At 36.8% G+C, this 21075-nt stretch overlaps 1 protein-coding gene across 1 annotated transcript in view; it reads left to right on the plus strand.

Moving 5' to 3' along the window:
- Positions 1–21075, plus strand: part of SORCS2 (sortilin related VPS10 domain containing receptor 2) — a 542274-nt gene that overhangs the window by 498960 nt on the left and 22239 nt on the right. Inside the window, exons 16-21 of the mRNA XM_050710589.1 lie at positions 6918–7038; positions 8515–8648; positions 9248–9376; positions 11453–11624; positions 15134–15320; positions 19860–19993. Of these exons, the coding sequence (XP_050566546.1) occupies positions 6918–7038; positions 8515–8648; positions 9248–9376; positions 11453–11624; positions 15134–15320; positions 19860–19993 (877 nt within the window). The remainder of the gene's footprint in view (positions 1–6917; positions 7039–8514; positions 8649–9247; positions 9377–11452; positions 11625–15133; positions 15321–19859; positions 19994–21075) is intronic.

Here is a 21075-nt window from a genome sequence, read left to right on the forward strand (position 1 = left end):
AGGAAGGCCATTGATAACGTGACCTCTGTTATGTTTTTTTGGGGAATTAGAAAAATATGCTGAATTATGATCTTGATGTATAACAGACTGCAGTTTGAATGTGACATTACTTTCATCCATTTTACTAGTATGATCCCATTCTACATTTTTTGTTGATTTTACAATGGTGTAAAGGAAGTGAAGACAATTGTTAGAAGGAAAGCATTTCTATAAAAATTCATTTGTCACTTTTCAAAAATAGCACTGTGTACATAGTCATGGCTAACACATTCTTCTAGCCCATATCCCTGTGAAAAATCTTTCATTAATAATGTCACCACTTCTGTGAGTTAAGAACACTATGCATTGGCAGTGGTTACACTAGAGATAAAGTGCATCCTCCCAGTGCCAGAACCTTATCACTTTACTTGATCATTTCTTTAGAGATCCTGGCATGGGGTGGCCATGTGTCTTGCTTTATATTCAAAGGCACTATAGTAATACAAACTACAACAGGCAAAACAACAACAAAATGATTGTGACCTTTATTTGACAACATTTGTTGTTTCAGTTATGTTGTCACAATCTGTAGTAAAGATCTAAATGAAGCTAAGGAGTCTCAGCTCTTTGAGCTTATCATAAACTGACAAGAAACTTCTACCAAAGTATTGCTTTTGTGTAAAGTACAGCTGAGAAAGTTGTTGCTGTGGTAATGTAAATGGCCTCTGATATCTACTGAACCACAAGGCGGATTAAGCATTCAATCTGAAATTTCAATTGTGTTATAAAAATAATCGAGGAGAAGTGACAATTAGTAAAATACTGTAATGGTACAGTAAATTCTCTGACAACTGTTGTTCCTACTAATATGATTTGCTACTGGAAAGGAAGCCTTATCATCAGGAACAAAATCTAAATACCACTTTTTTAGCATAGCTCTATGACTAGTTCCATTTAAATACTTTCCAAGAGATAGACTGGGAGTTATTAAAATAGGTAGCTAGCAGCTCTGAAAGTCTCATTTCCTTTCTCGGCTTGGTCACACACTCACTGTTCAATTTTGAAGTTAAGATCCAAAAAGAATTTCAGGTACCTGCCTACACATCAAATGCTTTGACATCTTTGCTTTGGTGCTGCCTGGAAGAATGGTTTAAGATGCGTTATCCAAGTCAGAGCCATTGACATGACCTTCCATATAGGTGATATGGGCACTCCTGATTCAAATCCTAGCTTTTATTCTGTTGATAGTTTTATATATTTGAAGGATCTCCCAAAAAACTAGAGGTTCTCTTCCATTCCCAGCTGGCATGTGAAGCTAGCAGTGTGTATCAGCAGGGACTGCGCAGGCAAATTTTGTTACCTGGCAGCATACTGTTTCAAACATCACGTTTGATGACAAAGACATATAGAGGAATGCAAAAGCTAATGCAGCACTTGGGAGATTAAAGGAGCACGTCTAGAATGAAAGAGGCATCTGATTTCAAACAAAAGTAGTTATGCATCACATCGTTGTCATCACCAGTCTTCAATACAACTGGAAAACTTGGACAATTTAAGTTGCCATGTTAAACATCTGAATAAATTCCACATGTGCTGTCTTCATGACCTTGGTGCTGTAGTACAGCAGGATTACCTCCTCCACTCAGAGGTCTTTGATTGTTCTCAGATATTCAGTGGTAAAGCAAAAGTGTTGCAGGTTCAGGTACGCTGCTCCAAGTATTTGGTGGGTCTGTCTGACATCAGGCTGCTCAAAACCATTTCCTTTGTCCAGACTACTAGAACAGGGCTAACAGCTCAAAGGTAAACCAATGTAGTATGAAAAAAGTTGCTCAAGGCATATCTTAATTTATATGGCATTAGATCTAGGGTATGGGACACGATAGATAAAATCCATCTGCTCTGGCAAAGAATGTGTTTTGATGCTGTGAAAACCCATGAACAAAATCTTGAAGAACACAGGAGAAAAACAAAAGAGGAAGGCAAGCATGGTGAATATAAAGAGCTACTGTGATATTTGAGATGAACAGTGTAGTGTGAAAATCTGGCTCATTTCTCCTGAATGAAGCCATGAAAGCTGAATGTTTACCTGCAAAGTCTTTGGGAGACTTCAGCACCAGCACCATCATAGCTTTAGTCAGGTGGTTCTCTAATGACACAGACAGCAGGCAATGCAGCTATTACTGTTCATGTAAACTAAGAACATCAATTGAATAGATGCCCTTTTCTATTGAATAGAAATATGAATTTACTGGAAGAGATTATCATTGCATATAATTTCTATTAAATTAGCTCTCCCTGATTATGAGCTTTATCAAGAACAGGAAAAAAAAATAAGAATAAAGCAATCCTCCAGCAAATAGTTTAAATGAGTTAGCTTTAAAACTGCATTAAACTGTCTTAGCTATCAAATGATGCAATCAAATTTAAAAATGATGTGCTCATAAATGAACCAGGAACAAATGTAAAAAGTTGTTATGGCAACTGAAATACTGAAGTTAAAATTATGGATCCCAAATCCTTGCAAATAAAAGGAAATGAATTTCTAAGGTAATTGGAATTTCTTTCAAAAATTACGTATCACAGCATCATCTTTCATAGTTTAAGCAGAATTGATTTGATGGCTTTCTAATGAAATATAATTATTCAAGAAGAATGTTTTAGTAGCTTATGAATTATTATCTTCTTGATATTTGTCTTATAATCATTGGTTACCCTTGCTGCACTGTATGAGTTTTTTCCATTCATATGATTTTATTGGACATGTATGTTTTGCACCTGAGCCATTAGATTATGGTTGCTGTTATGTATCACTTTATTGTAGCTTACGTTTTTCTCTAATCCATTGAATCCTACTTTAAAAATGCCTTTTTTTTTTTTTTTTTTTTTTACTTTGGAAAGACACTTTTTTTTTTAATACTAGTGATATTTGGCAATACATTTGAGTGGGCTCTTGTGACATGCCTGCAAAACCCTGTCCTCAATAAGGCAACAATTTGTATCTCAGCAACAGCATTAATAATCATGAGGCCATGTTTTCAAACAGTTTGTAAAGCTGGGTGCGTGCAAATTGCTGGATTCTTTTGGAAATGTGTCCCAGGAATTCCAAAGCTGTATGCGTGCAGTTTTCATGGAGTTTGTGGTTATGACGAGACGCTTCCTTGTACCTCAGGAATTTTACTTCACTGAGAGAATAGTTGAATCAGGTACTGTCTCTGTCAGAACGTGGGTTTTGGTGTATAGAATCAGAAGAAACAATGGAAATAAGTTTTTGGGTTTTTGTTTGTTTGTTTGTTTTTCCTACAAGAGGCTGAGCTACAAGGCAGAAAGGTTATTTCTGTCTTTTGATAAAAGTCTGCAAAAGAGAGACTTATGATTTACTTAGTGAAGCAATATGCACATATAGATTGCGTATAGCATCTATATTGTTCTTGTGGAATTTTCATGATTTCTATAGTAATTTCCATGATTTTTTAATTATTTTTGTTTCATTATAAGATGTTGGACTGGGCAATATCTCCAAATGACATCTATCTCTATTCCCCATGTTTCACTAATATCTCACTTCTATGAGAGACAATAGAACCTCAATAGCCTGTGAATAATTCTGTAGCTGTACCTTTTAAGTTATTAATTCTTGTTCTTCCTCCTTTATGCCCCTCCTCCAGGTCTCTTTGAAGACAGCTATTCAACCTATAGAAAGACTCTTTGAAGACATTTTGTTGTTGTTTTTCATTTTTTTCCAGAGGAAAAAAATAATTCTTTCCATATATCTTTATTGGTTAAGTTTTCTGAGCAGCTTGTGAGTCATCTTTGCCCTTCTTTAAATCCATTTTTAGTTGATGCGTAAGTACGCATGTAACATCCAAAATCAGACACCATGTTCTTTCACAGGCTTCATCAGTGCCAAGTTTGTCAAAATAATTATCTCCATGTCTTCTATTTTCCGGTTCTAAATACAACCTAGAATTAGTTTTTCTTCTTTTGCAGCAAAATTGTGTTCTTGATATAATTCACAAGTCTTTTCTTTGTTTTTTTGAAAGTTATTCTCCATGTCAGTTTTGTATCTTTGATTTCTCTATTTCTAGGAGTATTTTTTGCACTTGGTTTTGGAGTGTTTTATCATGCTGGTTTCTGACCATTCCTTCCATCTGGCACTGCCATTTGTTCCCTTCCTTCTGTGTTATCTACAGAAAAGTTTCTGCGTGTTTGTTCTTTGACCATGAAGGTGCTAATGAAAATATTGAATGTAGACCCATCATATCTTTGTAATACATATCTCAAAATGTCTTCCTCTTTGAATAACTACTTTCTGAAAATGTTTATTTTTCCTAATTAGATATGTAATCCCATTCTTCATTATGATTTTACCTGCACTGATATTTTCTTTTTTTTTTTTTAAGTTCAGACAATATCACCTAGAACTGTGTAACTGTTTTAACAAAGGTCAAAATATTCCACATTTACTACTTTCCTTTATCTACTAAGCCAGTTACCCTGTAAAAGAAGGAAATTACATTAGTTTGACGTGATTTGTTTTTGACAAATCTATGGTGGCTGTTATCATTTTAATTATCTCCAAGGTGCTTATAAGTGGATAGCTTAATAATTTGTTTGGTATCTTTGTGGGTATCAAAATGAATTCCGTAACTCCCTGGGCTCTAGTTTTTTTCACATCATTTTTGTTTTGTTTTGTTTTTGTTTATTGGGGGAGTTTGGGTGGAGCTGTGTTTTTGTTTTAAATATATAGGTGAAATATTCTCCTTTTTATAGTCATCTGGAATCAACCTCATCCACTGTAAGGTCTCAAAGATACTTATTAATAGTCCAGAGGTTTTGTTTCATGCTTTCAGGAGAATTTTGATTCTCTTCTGCTTTGAATTCAACCAGCCATCTCCTTCCTTCTCCCTTGACTCACCTACCTGAGATAGCTAACATGAATGAAGAAAATTTTGTTTTGTTCAGTAGAAAATACTTTCCTTGAGTCAGGAATGAGGCAGTTAATAAAAGAAATGTAGCTGTTTTGTAAAGTTTTTTGGAGCCTGGAGAAGCGTTCACTAAGGTAGGCAGCTGCAGAAAAACATGGTAAAGTCTGCCTTACTTTAGTACCCTGTGTGGAGGAAAAAAAAAGATAAAAAAAAAAAAAAACCAAACAGGTATTTAGCATGCAAAAGACACTTAATTTCTGTCAGCAAAGACAGTCATATTGAAGCAGGCATTGTAGAAAAAGCATGAGACCACCTAAGCAGTCACTTTATTGTATATGTAAGTACAAGTGAATAAGAGCATGTGGTGACAGCAGCTCTCAGGATCCAGCTGAACCAGAAAAAGGAACCAAACCTGTAGGTCTCGATGCAAGACAGTTGTCCTGCTTAGAGAAGTGGGACCACACACCTATATTCACATACAATTTAGTGGACTGAGCCACAGTCTTTTTGGTTTTGTGTGTTGTTTCTACTTCTGAACCACAGGGAGAAAAGGAGAGAGAGTAGATGATGCAAGTCCTTTAATTTCAGAACCTTACTATGAAAAGAGTAAAACATGCAAACTAAATGCCAATGTTTCTGTTTAAATAAGCACACTTCTGATGGTGAAGTTTCCTGTGAGCATGGATTGTTCAACCATGCACAGTGTGGGCAGTAATCTATCAATTATACCTACATCTCTGCGCTTTGTCCGAAAAGCAAAGACACCAGAAAAAAAAAGGGAAGAAATCACTGTACATCTTTAGTCTCTGCAACTTTTTTTTCAGCCTCTCTGGTGGACTTCAGACCTCTATATCCATCTAACAGGGAAGAGGCTTAGGTGCAAAGATATTGCCTCTATTGCCAAGAATTCACCTCGCTTCTGCTCTACCCTAGTTCCACTTTGAACCTGGTATTCAGGACAAGAGAAATGAGTGTAAGCAGCAGAATGCTTTTAGCAAAACTATACCATTCCTGCTCTGTCTGGATTTGGACAAAACAGAGGACAAAACAAAAGGAATGAATTAGTTTGGAGAATGCTACTAAAGTTTGGAATATGAACTCTGTGCAGTATGAGCTGCACAGGAATTGTTGGCTTCAGAATCAACCTTAAATTCCTTGGCAAGTAAGACACATAAGCCTAATACAAACCACAAATACATTTGACTTTTGCCCAGATAGAGTCTTTATCCTTTCTAATTTGTTGCTGAATGTCATACTTGCCCATTTTGTTTTGGAAATAAATATTCTGGCTTTGAAAATGTTGGCTGCTTTGGCAGTGAAGCCATGTCTTTAAAGCTATGAGATTTCCACTTTTTTTTTCAAAAAGAAATTTACAGTTTATGACTGTTTTTAGTTTGAGATTGGACTATCCGAAATGAAGAGGAGAGTCAGAGTTCTCCAGCACAATGCGTATATTCAGTCTATTCCTTAGAAAGGAATGCAATTTCATGATACTGCTGTGAGTTTTAACAATAGTAATATTGCCATCTGAAATATGTAGAAATTAAAAAGAAAAAGAAATAAAAAGTGAAGAAGTTGCACCATCATCATAAGGAATTAGTGACAGAGTTGGAAACCGAATCCAGCATTCCTGAGTTCCGATCCCTAATCAGAAAGGTCAAAAATCCAGGTCAAAATCAGAGGGTGTTTCATGTAACGAGATAATAGACAAAAATGTTGGGTTCCAAATTAGAAAAGGTGGTGTATTTCCATTTAAACTCCCGGACAGTTTGCCAGGGGGAAAAAAAATCTCTGATCCAGGAGCTATATTTTTTCTTTGTAGAGTTCCATAGACAATTGATAAGTATTTTCTAACTAGACACATTGTATGTGAAGATGAGTAAAAGTAGAAGAAAAAACACCAGGGACCTTTTAGTAGGGAACCATGACCATGGAAAGCAGAAGATAAAACTGGAATCTCAGATGCATGGTGTTTCTTTCCTTCAAGATTTTACGTTTGATCTTCTTGTTCAGAGTCTTCGGACACATTAGTTACCGTTCAGACTGGGAACTTGTGAAGGTGGACTTCAGGCCATCCTTCCCCAGGGAGTGTACTGATGATGACTATGAATCCTGGGATCTCACAAATCTACAGGTATGCACTGTCTTATGTTAAATGCCATAACTTTTATGTATCTGAAAGATTCATGTACTACTGTGTGCTAGGAAAATATTTTCTAATAGAATTTGGATGACACCTCACAAGCTTTAATCTCCTTAGGCTGGTATTTTTTTGATTTTACAATTGTTTAAAAAGGGGGAGCATTTTGTGTTCCCTTTAGTTGTGTGAACTGTGTTCTGGGAAAAGTGGAAATATATGTGGTGGTCTGCCATAATAATAGGTGGTCCTACTGGATTATGAACAATATACCATAAACTAAAATCTGTATTATTGATTGAAGCAATTTCAACATGCAGTCATATGTTCTGCCAACGTCTTGACCACATACTGTATTCATATATAAATTGCCATATGTAAAGCCCATTCCAGACATAATTTAGGATCTCAGTAGATTGATCCTGTAATAGAGTCCAGTTGTTTTGGGCAATACCATTTCTGCAGAAATGCATTAAGTTTGTGCTAATCCTGGTGCTCTGGCCAATTCCACTTTTGGGAAGCTACATTCTCTATGTAATGTATTGATTAAACAGACTAATGTGAGGAGTTTTGCATTAAATGGGGATTAGTCATATTTATTCTTAATCATTCTAATTATTATGTTTATGTTTCTTCCTGTATATTTGTTCTCTTGCTCTCTGCATGTTTCTTTTTCCTTTGTCTCTTTGTATACTACTTTGTGTTATTACATCTCTCCAACTTTCACTTGCTGTTTCTCATGCATAATTTTATTGTTCTTTTTGAAATTGCTGTGTATTTTGAAAGGATGTAATGTGCAACTGAGCCTAGACAGTAACATTTTCTTGGGATATCAACATTTAAATGTCTTACAGAAAATAAAAGCTGCTAAAATGACTCTGATAGCATACTTACAGCTGCCCTATTACCAGTGGAATATTAGATTCAGATAGTCTTAATTCTACCGGTGAACATGTGCCTGGTGCTTCCTGTGGACTGCCTACACAAGATGTTGTGGTTGTTTAGATAGAACTTCAGCCATCTGAATCAAGACTGAATTTTTAAATGTACTTTTGTAGGCTTGTGCCTAGATTATGCACACGTGAAACATAGGTTAAACTGCACTTGAATTTTCATGCATATCTTTGGATTTGTGCCTGGAAATATGGTGTATGCTACAACCCCATAATGTCCCAGGAGTGGATGTGAAAGCTTTGTATACTTACACATTTGAATTGAATTGAATTGTTTTTTTTTTCCTTCTTTGATGAGTCTGTTATCCTACAGTGTCAAGTTCCAAATACATTGATCACATGTTTATAGTCTTGTCATAGATAATTTGCTATAGATTGCTCTAGAAATTGATGACTGAGTTGAGGCTTGATACCAGTGTCCAGTCTTGGCAATAAGACTAGCCTTTCTCATGACAACTTAAAATCATATCTGCGTGGTGTAGGTTATGCTGTGCAGTAAGTCTGGTGCTTTGATGTCCAGGGTGATCAATGCATCATGGGTCAGCAGAGGAGCTTTCGGAAGAGGAAGATTTCATCATGGTGCATTAAAGGGAGAAGTTTCACATCAGCTCTCACATCCAAAGTCTGTGAATGCATGAGCTCTGATTTCTTATGGTGAGTCTGTCTGTGGACCTTCACATTTATCACTAGAGAAATGTTACATAGAGTTTGATGGGTTTGTTTTCCTCCTTTTGCACCTCCCCCCGCATAGCTGTGTGCAAACAACCAAGAAACAATGCAATACATAGAATAACAGAGTGCTTTTGCGTGTGCTTTTGTTTAAAAACATTACCATGCTTTAAGTATTTGTCTCACAAATCCTGATGTTTCTCTCTGTTGATCAAGACTTCAAAAATGACCATTGGATTGATTTATAGGGCAAGCAAACCCATTCTATTTACAAATTAAGCCAACAACAGAAGAAATGCATTGGTTCGAGTGGCAAGGGATACCTTTTAAAAATCTAAGCTACCAAGAGAGTTAATTTTGCAGAACTGACAAAGTAATTGCAACCAGTTTTGCCCCCATGGGTACACAACACCTGTTAAAACTACACTTAAAACAGAACTACCTTCATAAAGTTATGTGTCCGCCTAGTAGGAGATAATATTAAACAAATCTCCCTTGCTGTTAAAGAAGTAGTCTCATCTATCCCAAATTAGATTAGTGAATAAAGTGGGGATAATAATGCATTTGGTGTTGATGTTTTACAGTGATTATGGGTTTGAGCGCTCTGCACCTCTAAAGTCACAGTCTAGCAAGTGTTTCGCTGACTTTTGGTTTAACCCAGAAGCACCTCCGGAAGACTGTGTGTTGGGGCAGGCATACACCAGCAGCACTGGGTAAGTTGATTTTGTATTTGACTGGCTTGCAAGAGTGCAGGCTTCCACAGTGGAGGAGTGGTGTTAAGGAAACGTAAATGGGGCAAACTGTAAAAAAAAAAAAAAAAAAAGTTAAATGCAAGTGGTAAACTGTGCTGGCTCTGACTTATAGCTTGTGCAGAAGCTTCCTACAGACTAATGAAAGATAAATGTTACTTTACACATTCACAGCAGTTCAAAAACTAACCGATTTGAGAAGAGGGGGAGCTGTCGTGTTTTTTTTTTTTTTTTCCTAGTAACTGCAGGGACAGTTAATAAGCATTGCTATACTTCTGATACAAATGCCTATTCAAAGCTTTTTCTTTTAGCCCCCAGACCACTTTTCAGGCTGAATCCAATTAATTTACTCCACAGAATAAGTAACATCTCACAGAACTTTCCACTGTCTCTCACTTCCATAGGGGTAAGGAGCTCTACAGAGAACGGATTATTTTCATGACCATATGGGACACTCAGAATCAAAGGAAAGCTTTAGTAACTGTAAACAATATCACGTAGAATGTACACTACAATGTAGTCTGACGTCTGTGCTGAGAATAACTTGCAGCTGGCATCTATTCTGGCTTATCATAACATCATCTCTGTTGGTTGTGGAGATGAGAACCAAATGATGAAATGTCAAATCTGGCAACAGAATCATGGTCTCTGTGTATATTTGCCTTACTGAGGAAAATGATGCCTTTTGGGTTGTGGCTGACAGCTGCGATATACAGAGTTTGAATTCAGAAGAGTGAAATCTGACTCCAGTTTTAAAGGACGTTTAAAAAATAACGTACCTGAGTGAAACTGATCTGTAAATACTTACTGTACACTTCCAAGTTTTTCTTTATTAGCTCTTGAAAGGCGTTAGCTTTTTTACTCTTCTTTTATATTGTTACGTGAAATAAATGCTACAAGTGTTCTAAGAAATGCATAGATTTGAGAGGAGTAGATAAGCATAGATAAGAAATTACTTTGACATATGTTTCTTGGTTTAATTTCTTCCTGATCTTTGGGATTTGAACCAACCACATTTAATGCAAAAGTAGAATGGGATGGGATAGAGGCCTGAGTTTGACAATAAATTTGAACAGCAAAATCCTGGAGCCAAGATCTCTTGAGCACTGAAGCCTGATGAAAGCTAGGAAGGGGCATGGCAGACAGGACAGGAGAATACTCTGTTGATAGCAAATCTATAGAGGCATGGCCTGTAGGTCAAGGGAGGGGATTGTCCCCTTCTGCTCTGCCCTTGTGAGGCCCCACTTGGACTGCTGCATCCAGATATGGGGCCCCCAGCACATGAAAGGTGTGGACCTGTTAAAGCAGGTCCAGAGGAGGGCCCCGAAGATGATCAGAGGGCTGGAGCACCTCTCCTATGAAGAAAGGCTGAGAGAGCTGGGGATGTTCAGCCTGGAGAAGAGAAGGCTCCAGGGAGACCTCACTGCGGCCTTTCAGCAATTAAAGGAGGCTTATAGAAGTGACGGAGAACAACTTTTTACATGGGTGGATAGTAATAGGACAAGGGGAATGATTTTAAACTAGTAAAGGGGAGATTTGGATTAGATGTTAGGAGGAAATTCTTTACTCACAGGGTGGTAAGGCACTGGCACAGGTTGCCCGGAGAACCTGTGGATGCCCCGTCCCTGGAAGTGCTCAAGGCCAGGTTGGGGCTTTGGACAGCCTGGTCTGGTGGGAGGTGTCCTTGCCAATGGCAGGGGTGTTGGAACTAGATGGTCTTTAAGGTCCCTTCCAACCTGAGCCATTCCATGATTCTCTGATCCTGCAAGGCTGATCAGGTATGTTTCTAAATTTGAAAATTCCATTGCATACAAATGAAATCCTGATCATGCTTCACTCTGCTTTTTCAACAGCTTTCACTCAGTAGAGGCATGTCCCTGAGAAATTTTTTTGCATCACAAGTTGTTTTTTTTTCATCTGCAATCTTGCCTGTTTATGAACCCAAGCAATATTCATTAGCTACTGCCACATTCAGTGCCCCTGATGGTGTTCTCCTGCTCACCTCCAATTCACTGTGCTCGCTGCTTACTGTTTTTGCAGGTACAGGAAAGTTGTTTCTAATGTGTGTGAAGGTGGCGTAGACCTGCAGCAGAACTTAGCACAGCATATGTGTCCACTGATTGCTCCCAAGGGACTTCAGATCAGCATCAGAGGAGAAAGCCTGGCTGTTAAGCCTGGGGAAGACATCACCTTCATTGTCAGACAAGAGCAGGTAGTAATGAACATTGGCTTTATGAAAGTTTCCTTGCTATTTTTAGGGTTCATTTCTCTCCTACCTGCTTTGCTGCTGAATGAGATTAATTTGTGCTTGAGACAAAGATGAATGACTTTCTAAATACTGAAACTTCCGTTTCCAAGTGAATCGGGCAATCCTGTAAACTCAGTGAACCACAAAGTTTTGTCCAGAGAAGGGAGGGGATTTGTCTCCTCAGCAGCATGTTCAGACATTATTCCTTAAAGGCATCAGCTTCTTGGAAAATCAAAGGAACTAAATTACCAAAGTCTTCTTGAACTGAAAATTTCAACTGCTATATCAGAGAAGATCAGAAATGCAGAGAACCTTTAATATTTTGGTTTAAGTGCTTTTGAGAATCTGCCTTTCAGTAAAGAATCAGGCAAAGCTTTACAGAAATCAGCAAATAGCAGAACATAAGTACATTTATTATGTATTAGTTATGTTGCCAAAGGTTCCCCCCCCCCCCGCATTTTTTTTTCTTTTATTGGAAGAGACAATGCCCTGAGGCCCTGACCAAAGGCAAGGAGTAACTTTCAGATGTGGTGTTTGCCCTGGGTATGTTTTTTAATACTTGCTTTTTTTGGTATTAGGTTCTAACTGTTATGCTCAGGTTACAGGAGTATTTCCTGCCTAACCCCAACTATTTGCGAAAACTTCACATATTTTGGCAAATCTGTGTGTTATAAGTCAAGCACTTGGGATTTATTTCTCTGAGAGAATCAGGAGAGTTATGTGCAGGACACAGTGCTGCCTAACCCATCACAGGTTCTGGTTCCAAAAGCTTGCAGAGCAGTAACAGTTGCATGGCAAGTTGTGCTTCCTTCTCTTTTCTCTAATTTGTTTTGAAGTGTTTACTGGAAGACTAGAGCATTTGGTTGTAATTTGGAATCTAATGATTTTGATCGGCAATTTCACTTCCCCCCCCCCCCCCCCCCCCCCCCCCTGAAACGTTCTGAAGCTTTCATGAATCTCTGCTGGCAATAGGTAAAACTTAACTATTCAAAAGTCTTCCAGAGTCAGAGATCTTGAAGGGAATCCCGTGCTGTTTCCTCAAGCCTTTGCTCAGTACACAGAACTAGAATGGAGATTTAGAAGAAATGTAACAGTTTGCTGCCCCCTATGGTTAAGAATAATATTTATACTCAGAAGTCCTGAACATTGCTTAAGATTTAATACATACAACAAAGTCTAATGAGAATTCTTAACAATTAGTGAATTTAAAAAGAAACTACAGTAAGATAAACCAAAACATACCACTTTCTCTCCCTGCTGAACAACATTAATTTACTGGTTTATGTGAAGGCGTGCTACTAGATGTTGGAATGCCAGGCATCAGGGAGTAAAGAAAGCAGGATGTATATGTTTGGGCAGTTTGCAAGTGACCTTAGAAATAATAATTTACTTTTATATTACATTTTATTTTATATTATATATATTTATTTTTATATTATCAATTATTTCTTCCAAATTCTGTTGGCTATTTGTATTGAATAATTAATGTCATAAAAATAACCAATTTTGTGTGGAAATGAAAGTCCTAATTCCTTTAGGAATTAGGGAAATTAGGCTGAATTTCCTCTATGTGATTATTTTTTTTTGTCTGTCCACTGCTCTGCCTTTCCTGGTCAGGGAAGCAGAAATGCCTTGGTGTTTTGGAGACAGCACTCCCACCTTTACACTAGGGAAGGTATTAGAATAAAACATTGAGAGAAACTTACATCCACTGGCTTTTAACATTGGTTTCTGTTTCACCTGGAGAAAATATACATATATACTTGTTAGCATAAGAAAGAGCTAATGAGAACTATTTGCAAGTTAATGTCATCTAAATGGATTCAACTTACTGGCACATTGCTAGCAAGAAGACATCTCTTTTGCTTTAAACTTTAATAATATATTATCTCCTCTGCTATATTCTACCCATCTGTTGTCAAAATAAAGATGCTATTTGGAAAAAAAAATATTCACAGTGAAGAAGCTTTCAAGGTCCTTTATATGTTATATGTGTTGAAATATGGTATTAGGTGTTTGATAACCCTACAGGTTCCTTATTATGAGTATTCTTTTACATGATCAGCAATGCTCTTTCATCTGATAAAACATGGAAGAAAATCAACCAAACTGCAAAATAATAAAAGGAGAAAAAAAAAATAGTCTGTTTTCCTTCCCTTTGTAAGGCAAGCATTTGAAAGTTTTAGACTTTGTTGCCTCCTTTGATTTTACATTAATGTTTTCTATCTGGTATTAGATTTTGATGTAAAACTATTTCAGAAAATGGCTTATGGGGAAGTGAAGTGCTTTTTGAATCCTTCAGAGGGTGTCAGTCCTTCTCTGGTCCGATTGCCGTTTAGGTCACGTTACTAGTGTATGTATTCGTTTCCTGGAGGCATTGATGATTTTTAAACCAACACTGTGCTTTTATAATATGAAAGATTTTCTATGAAGCCTGGTCCCACAACCTGTTTTAACTGCATGACTGTGATGGCAGTGTGCTGTGAGATGCAGGAAGGAGCATGTTGCTGAAGATAGAGGAGAAAAGGCAACTCACTAAGACACTGCTGCTAGGAGTATTAAGACAGTGTTGCTGCTCACAGCTAAAATGAATTTCCATTTGATTCCATCCATATGGCCAGTCCACGTAGCACAGGCCTAACTTCTCCCGTGAGCAGCCACACCATGACAACATGAGTGATGGGCATATATTTGTCCTATGACAACAGTATCAGTCATTGCAGTATTTTAGGCCTAAGTTTAGGAAGACAGTATAATTTAAAGGAGCACTTAACAGAAGTGCAATGAATTGTAAATTATGTGAGATGCTTAACTTGTCAGAAGTATTTGGCTGGTCTTTTAAAGTCTTTCCCAAACTCAGCTCAATGCTCTGCTTCATTAAACATGCATCTAATTTTGCAGTAGACCATGCTAGTTCTAGACAAGCTGGGAGCTCTGTGTAATGCAGTACAACACTGAAGAAGGTATCAGCTTGAATTCTGGAGGCCGTACAGTTGACACTTGGAGAGTGTGGTTAGAAGGTGCTGTGAAGATGGTCTAGCCCACTTAATTTTACTTTATAATTGCATAGGCTAGAAGTTCACGGTCAATCAGTTACTATGAGCCACTGGATAAGCCATAATTTGCAATCACAAGAGCATAACACCAGAATTTAGGGCTGCCTTGCACCATTATGTTAATTAATGTCCAGATACACTAAGATAGGATTGATGGTTTCTGTGTCATACAACTTGGCTTAGTGGTCTGGAGTGTTTTGTTTTAAGGTAGTGCCTTACTGCAGAAAGTTAGCATACAGTATTTATTCCTCTAAAATCGTTGCAAGGAGTTCAGTGGTTTTACTGTAGCTACTGCAATTCAGTCAAAACCTCTGGCTGGGGCTAGAAATGCTGTGATTCAGGAAATTGTTAAAATAATGCATCTTGTCTATTTAGGTTCTGACCATTTTAAATATTTTTGATATACTCTCCGTTTAGGGTGACATATTGAATACCAAGTACCAGGTAGATCTTGGTGATGGCTTTAAGGCAATATATGTGAACCTTACAATGACTGGAGAACCCATTCGTCACCGCTATGAGAATCCTGGGATTTACTGTGTCTCGGTGAAGGCTGAAAATGTTGCTGGGCGCGATGAGGCTGTGGTGTTCATCCAAGTTAACTGTAAGTTAAATTTTTATTTTTATTTTTACTCTTACTTCTGCATACAAACCTTGTGACAACTATGAAGTAGTTAAGAATTACTAGTCACAATTAGGAAAAAACATATTTTTTCAATAACGTCATGCAATCTTCCATTGCTGTATGCTGTTACTGTAGAGGCTTGTAAACATAATGTATAATGAGGTCAGAGTTAGTTTTGTTTAGATTTGGAAGAAGGATGATGTATTGATCTTTTAAATAGCTAGCATTCCTCAGTTCAAATCTCAGGTTTCAACCCTCTTCTTAACTCAAGACCCTATTGTCAGTCTTAGCAGCTAAAATTTAGCACTTCAGGCTATGTCTTTTTAGGAGATTTTAGGTGCTGTATGAAACAAGTGAACAGACATATTGAGGAAAGTATGATCTCGTATACAATTTTAACAAAGTATAAGTTGATGGAAGGATCAAAATCTCAACATTTCTAAAAGTCAGGTTACTTATTAGAGTCCTTGAATCTAGTTTTAGATCATTAATTTTCACAAAGTTTTGAAGTGTTACTTGAATTTAATTTCGTATTGGCAGGCAGTATTACTTGACTTAAACCTGTCTCCCTCTCTTCTTAATTAAGACCTAAAAAAACACATTAAATAGATTCAAAAGAAAAGACTAGCATGGCACAGGGAGTATCATGCACCATCACAGGCTTAATGTACTTCAGTCATCTCATAATTGAAATGAAAAAGGAAACTCATAACTGGAACTGAATTTTCCTCTTCCTTCAAGATTCAAGGCAGCCATTGCTTTGTCTGTTTTCAGATGTGTCAAAAATTCAGAAACAAGTAATATCAAAGGAAAAGATATATTCATTTTGTATTCTTCAGGTGTCTGTTTCCACTGGTGGGAGTGGTATCTTCCATCCTAATCCCAAAGCAACAGAAAGCACTGGAACCTCGTACAAGGCTGTGCACAAATCCTTGTGTTTTATGTCAGTCTTTCTGGTGGGCTGCTGCTATATCTGCATTTTGCTCTTCAGAATCTGAGTCCAGAGTTTCCAGTTGTGCTTTGATTAACAGATGGAGCCCAATCCATTAATGCTAATATTCAATCTCATATTAAGATCAAATGGAAATGGTCAAAATCTAATTCTCCATCTCTGTTTCGTTATCTGCTTATTCATTGTGTTTGTTTTTTAAATCATTTGACAACTCCAGAGAGCTCAGATAAATTACTTACAGTTTTACCTTTATTTTTAGGAGCTTATGCAAATTGAGAAGTAGATTAAACACAGAAGTCTGTAGGTAGAAGCACAGTCGGTAGATCTTTACAAGCAATGAACAGCAAAAACTATGTGTAACATCCTCTCTCCCGGGAGAATATCTTCTAACTCTTCAGAGGATGACAAATGGTAACAAGCCCTGATGGAAAGCTGAACAATTGCTTTCTCAAAATGTGGTTCTGATTTGACCTACATCTGGATAAACAGTAAAAATAAAATACGTCAATTGTGTTTTATGCAGTGGTTTTACAAATTGCAGTAGCCTGAGGTATTTTCTCAAGAATAAAATGGCAGGGTCTTTAAGAGGACTTTGGTACTGAAGTACAGAGGCAGTGGAGTACTAAAAGCAGACTTGGTTACTTCTGAACTCATCTTGAGCTTCTCTGTGGATGTTGCAAATGATCCAGAAGATACATGGACGCATGTTACCCAGCATGCTTGAGTAAACACTTCACATGGGATTTACAGTGTTTATTTTTTAAAGTAAATTATGAGATTTGAGGAAACTAGTTGGCACAAATTAATATGATATTTCTACATTTTAGAGAAACAATAATAGCTGATCAGGGCCAGTTTTTATTGTGGAATATCATAAAAGCAGAAATGTCCAGAGTCCTTCTTTCACTCTATTTCCATCTGATGTATTCACAGAGAAATTTTATGAGGGGCAAATGAAATATTTTTAAATCCCATGAAGTTCTGTTGGTATGAAATGCCATGTAATACAGGACAAATATATAAAATTTGGCCTGTGATTTGTGCTTTCTGATCCTGATGACAAAGTCTACAACTTGTTAATAAACTGTAAGATAAACTAGAACAAGTCTGATAGTATAAATGTGAATAGATAATGCAGAATAAAAAGAACGCAAGAAGAAGTAGACATACATTTTCTTCTTCATAACATGAAACCAGAGTCACTATAGTGCGTAACTATGAAAGCTTATATATATATATATATATATATATATATAATATATATATATATTTTGGGGGGAGGAGTGGTAGTAGTAGAAAATGATATGGAAATGATATAACAGGAAGCTTTAAAAGTGCACTGAAATTATAGTTTGGTTAAATGATTAAACAGAAATAATATAAGTCAACTTCATTCCTAATTATGAACATTAGAAAGTGCTATGAAGCTTGTTCAAATGCATTATGGAATGATATGACTGAGAAGAACAGAATGACTTGCAGTAATTATTATTAGCTCTTTCCTGTATAGAAATGGCAAACTCATGATTCAAGTGCCAAACAACTTCCCCTATAAACAAAATTTTGAAAAAGACAGTAACCTTCTTCAGGACCAAAGCCATATCTCAAAATGATCAGTTTCCTCTGTGAGAATGGAAATATATGGCAAAATCAAACATTGATGCAGATCCTCTCCAGAATGTATTTTGCATCATCAGAAAGAAAACCTGTTTTCTAGGAGGAGAAGATTTAATGGAATTCCTACAGTTTCTGAATTTTCCTCAAGACACCAGCAACAGAATGAGCATCTTAATTCAGCTTTGGTAAAGAAACTATTGAAGAAACCTTTTGTTTAAACATCCAGAATGAATTGAACTTGAATTCATGTAGATGGTTAAAGAGTCCTCAGTGAAAATGCAGAATGAAAATAGAGCCTTATGTTTGGATGAAGCAGCACGAAGTCAGGTTGAAGTGAGGTGGAAAAGGAGGATGTGCACAGTCTAAACAACTTGCTCTCTCAGAGAAATTCAATCAATTTAGTCAGTGCATTGGAAGTGAATGAGAAGTGAATTCAGTTAATGAAAGAGAGTGAGAGAAAGGCCTTAAACCAATGTTAATTACCTTTAAGTTTGGAATGATGAGATGAAAGACCTTGTGTGAATGAAAAGATACTTAAAGTAGAACAAAAATGGATGGGTTAGTATTCACTCTGGGTAATGAATGCATTTTTGACTACACAGCATTTTTGTATCCTGAACAGATCGTGCAGCTGAAGTTAAGAAATTCTAGTTGTCACATTATGATATATTAAAAAAAAATATCATCAGATATTCTGAAAAATACACACTCAGAGACCTCTGAGACAAAGACATACTTTCAAATAATGCTATTGTACTTTGAAGGAAAATATGCCTTTAAGATAAAATCAGATAAATTCATCGTAATGATGTGTTTCTTATATCGAATCAGAGAATGGTTTGGGTTGGAAGGGACCTTAAAGATCACCCAGTTCCAACCCCCCTGCCATGGGCAGGGACACCTCCCACCGGACCAGACTGTGGGCAGTCCACATACAACCTGGCCTTGAGCACTTCCAGGGATGGGGCATCCACAGCTTCTCTGGGCAACCTGTGCCAGTGCTTCACCACCCTCTGAGTGAAGAATTTCCTCCTAACATCTAAACCAGATCTCCTGTCTTTTAGTTTAAAACGGTTCCACTTGTCCTGTCATTATCTGCCCGAGCAAAAAGTTGTTCTCCATTTTTTATAAGCCCCCTTTAAGCATTGAAAAGCTGCAATGAGGTCTCCGTGGAACATTCTGTCCTTCAGGCTGAACATCCCCAGCCCTCTCAGCCTTTCTTCATAGAAGAGGTGCTCCAGTCCTCTTTATATACCTTTTATGTAAATAATAATGCTTACAGCATTTGTATAAGAAAAATCTGAAAGGGACAAACTTATTCAAAATGCACACTTAGAGTACAGAGGTTATCTGTCTTGATTTGCAAATAAATGCTTCCCTGGTGTACCCATTTATTTTAAAGCAGGCATTAATGAGAGCTTATGTGTGGTGAGCCTAACAGCTGATATTTTATAATGAAAATGAATACTCAGCAACATTTCTATTCAGTTTTCTGCTTTTCACTTTGCAGTTTGAAAGATTTGTTAGATTTCTATTCATTTGATCCTTTATTACTTAAAATAAAGCTGAGATTGCCTTTTTATTTTTTATCTGAAATGTATGCATATGGTCTCTAAAATTGAACAGGCACCAAAAAAAGTACAACATAGAGGTGCATCTTTATGATCCATCACATTGCTCAACAATTTTGTTTGTATGTTTTTCTCTCTTTATTTTTATTTTTGTGAATTCTTTTATTTTTGGTTGAAATTAAGTTCATCCAATTATACCCATAGCTTTCAACGTAGAGGTATAGAGGTAAAGGCAGGAGAGAAAGAGAAAAATAATTTCAGGACCTTATGTTGTACAGGTGACAGGCAAAAAAATAATATATATATATATATATATATAACAGTAATAAATTGATGGATTCAATTGTATTTCAATGATGTTTTGGGAACTTTGTTCAGCTCCACTGCAGGCTTTAAATTTAGAAGTGGTTCCAGTCATTGGCAGAAACCAGGAGGTGAATCTGACAGCCATCATATTGCCCAAGAATCCTAATTTGACAGTCTTCTACTGGTGGATAGGAAACAATCTTCAGGTACATGAATTGTTTTGGCTGAGATTATTTTCAATCTCTCTCCAGTAAAGATTGAGTGACACTTTATTTTAATGGAAATACTACCATGTTATATGACTTCTTTTAGACCATCTTTCATTCCAAATAGACACCTATATCCTGTGCAAGGAGTAACTAACATCCCTTGCTTTACCACATACTTTTAAGGTGTTCATTTCCCTTTATTCCTACTTATGTGGAAATGGAAATTTCTCTTCTAATACTGGTTTAAACTTCCAAACCATATTCATTTTGCAGGAAAAATTGTGTTTAATTACTTGATGGGGGTGGGGGAAAACAACAACTTGTGGAAAGAGGTGCATTTGAGATCACAGCACTGGTGAATGATAAAACTTGGATTTATGAACTTCCATGTTGATTGTGTGAAGTTCTGAAAATCTAAATACTGCACAGAAATATATGTATGCATATATTCATTTTATACCTAAGTACTTTCTGGGAGCCTAAAACAGGGAGTCTAAACTAAACGGTGATATCAAAAATAGTGAGGATATTAAAAAAAGGGTATCAAAACAGTCAGAGCACTTAACAAATATAGTGGTATTTATTTGGGAGTACAAAGTCTAGATACACATTGCCTAGAGCAGTAAATAACCAAGTATTGCCATTGGGAATACTTATCTAGCTGGGCAATTTTTTTTAAGGCAGTTCTTTCAATAACAGATACATAAAATTTTTTCTTTATGAGGGAGACAAAGTATGACACAGGAATGATTTCAGATAAGTGCAGTAAACTTTTGTCTTGCAAATGTGTGGTCTAACATAATCCTCGTCTGTATCTGTTCATTGTTACTGGGTTTACCATTGCCAGAACAGGCACTGCAGGTAGATTTAGTCTTGTGGAGGGTTTTGTAATTCATACAGATGTGGTCAGGGAGCAGATTAACAGCTCCATCTTGGAAGTTACAATAGACTGGTGCACTTCCATAGGTCATGCTCTCAGTTGACTGAAGTAATCCATCTGACCTTGGCTATACCCCACATTATTTGAGGCAAATGACTTGCTGAATGTGATCTTGTAAAGATTTGTGAGCCTGACTCAA

This window comes from Cygnus atratus, chromosome 4 (genome assembly GCF_013377495.2).
Source record: "Cygnus atratus isolate AKBS03 ecotype Queensland, Australia chromosome 4, CAtr_DNAZoo_HiC_assembly, whole genome shotgun sequence".
NCBI classification, from domain to species: Eukaryota; Metazoa; Chordata; class Aves; order Anseriformes; family Anatidae; genus Cygnus; species Cygnus atratus.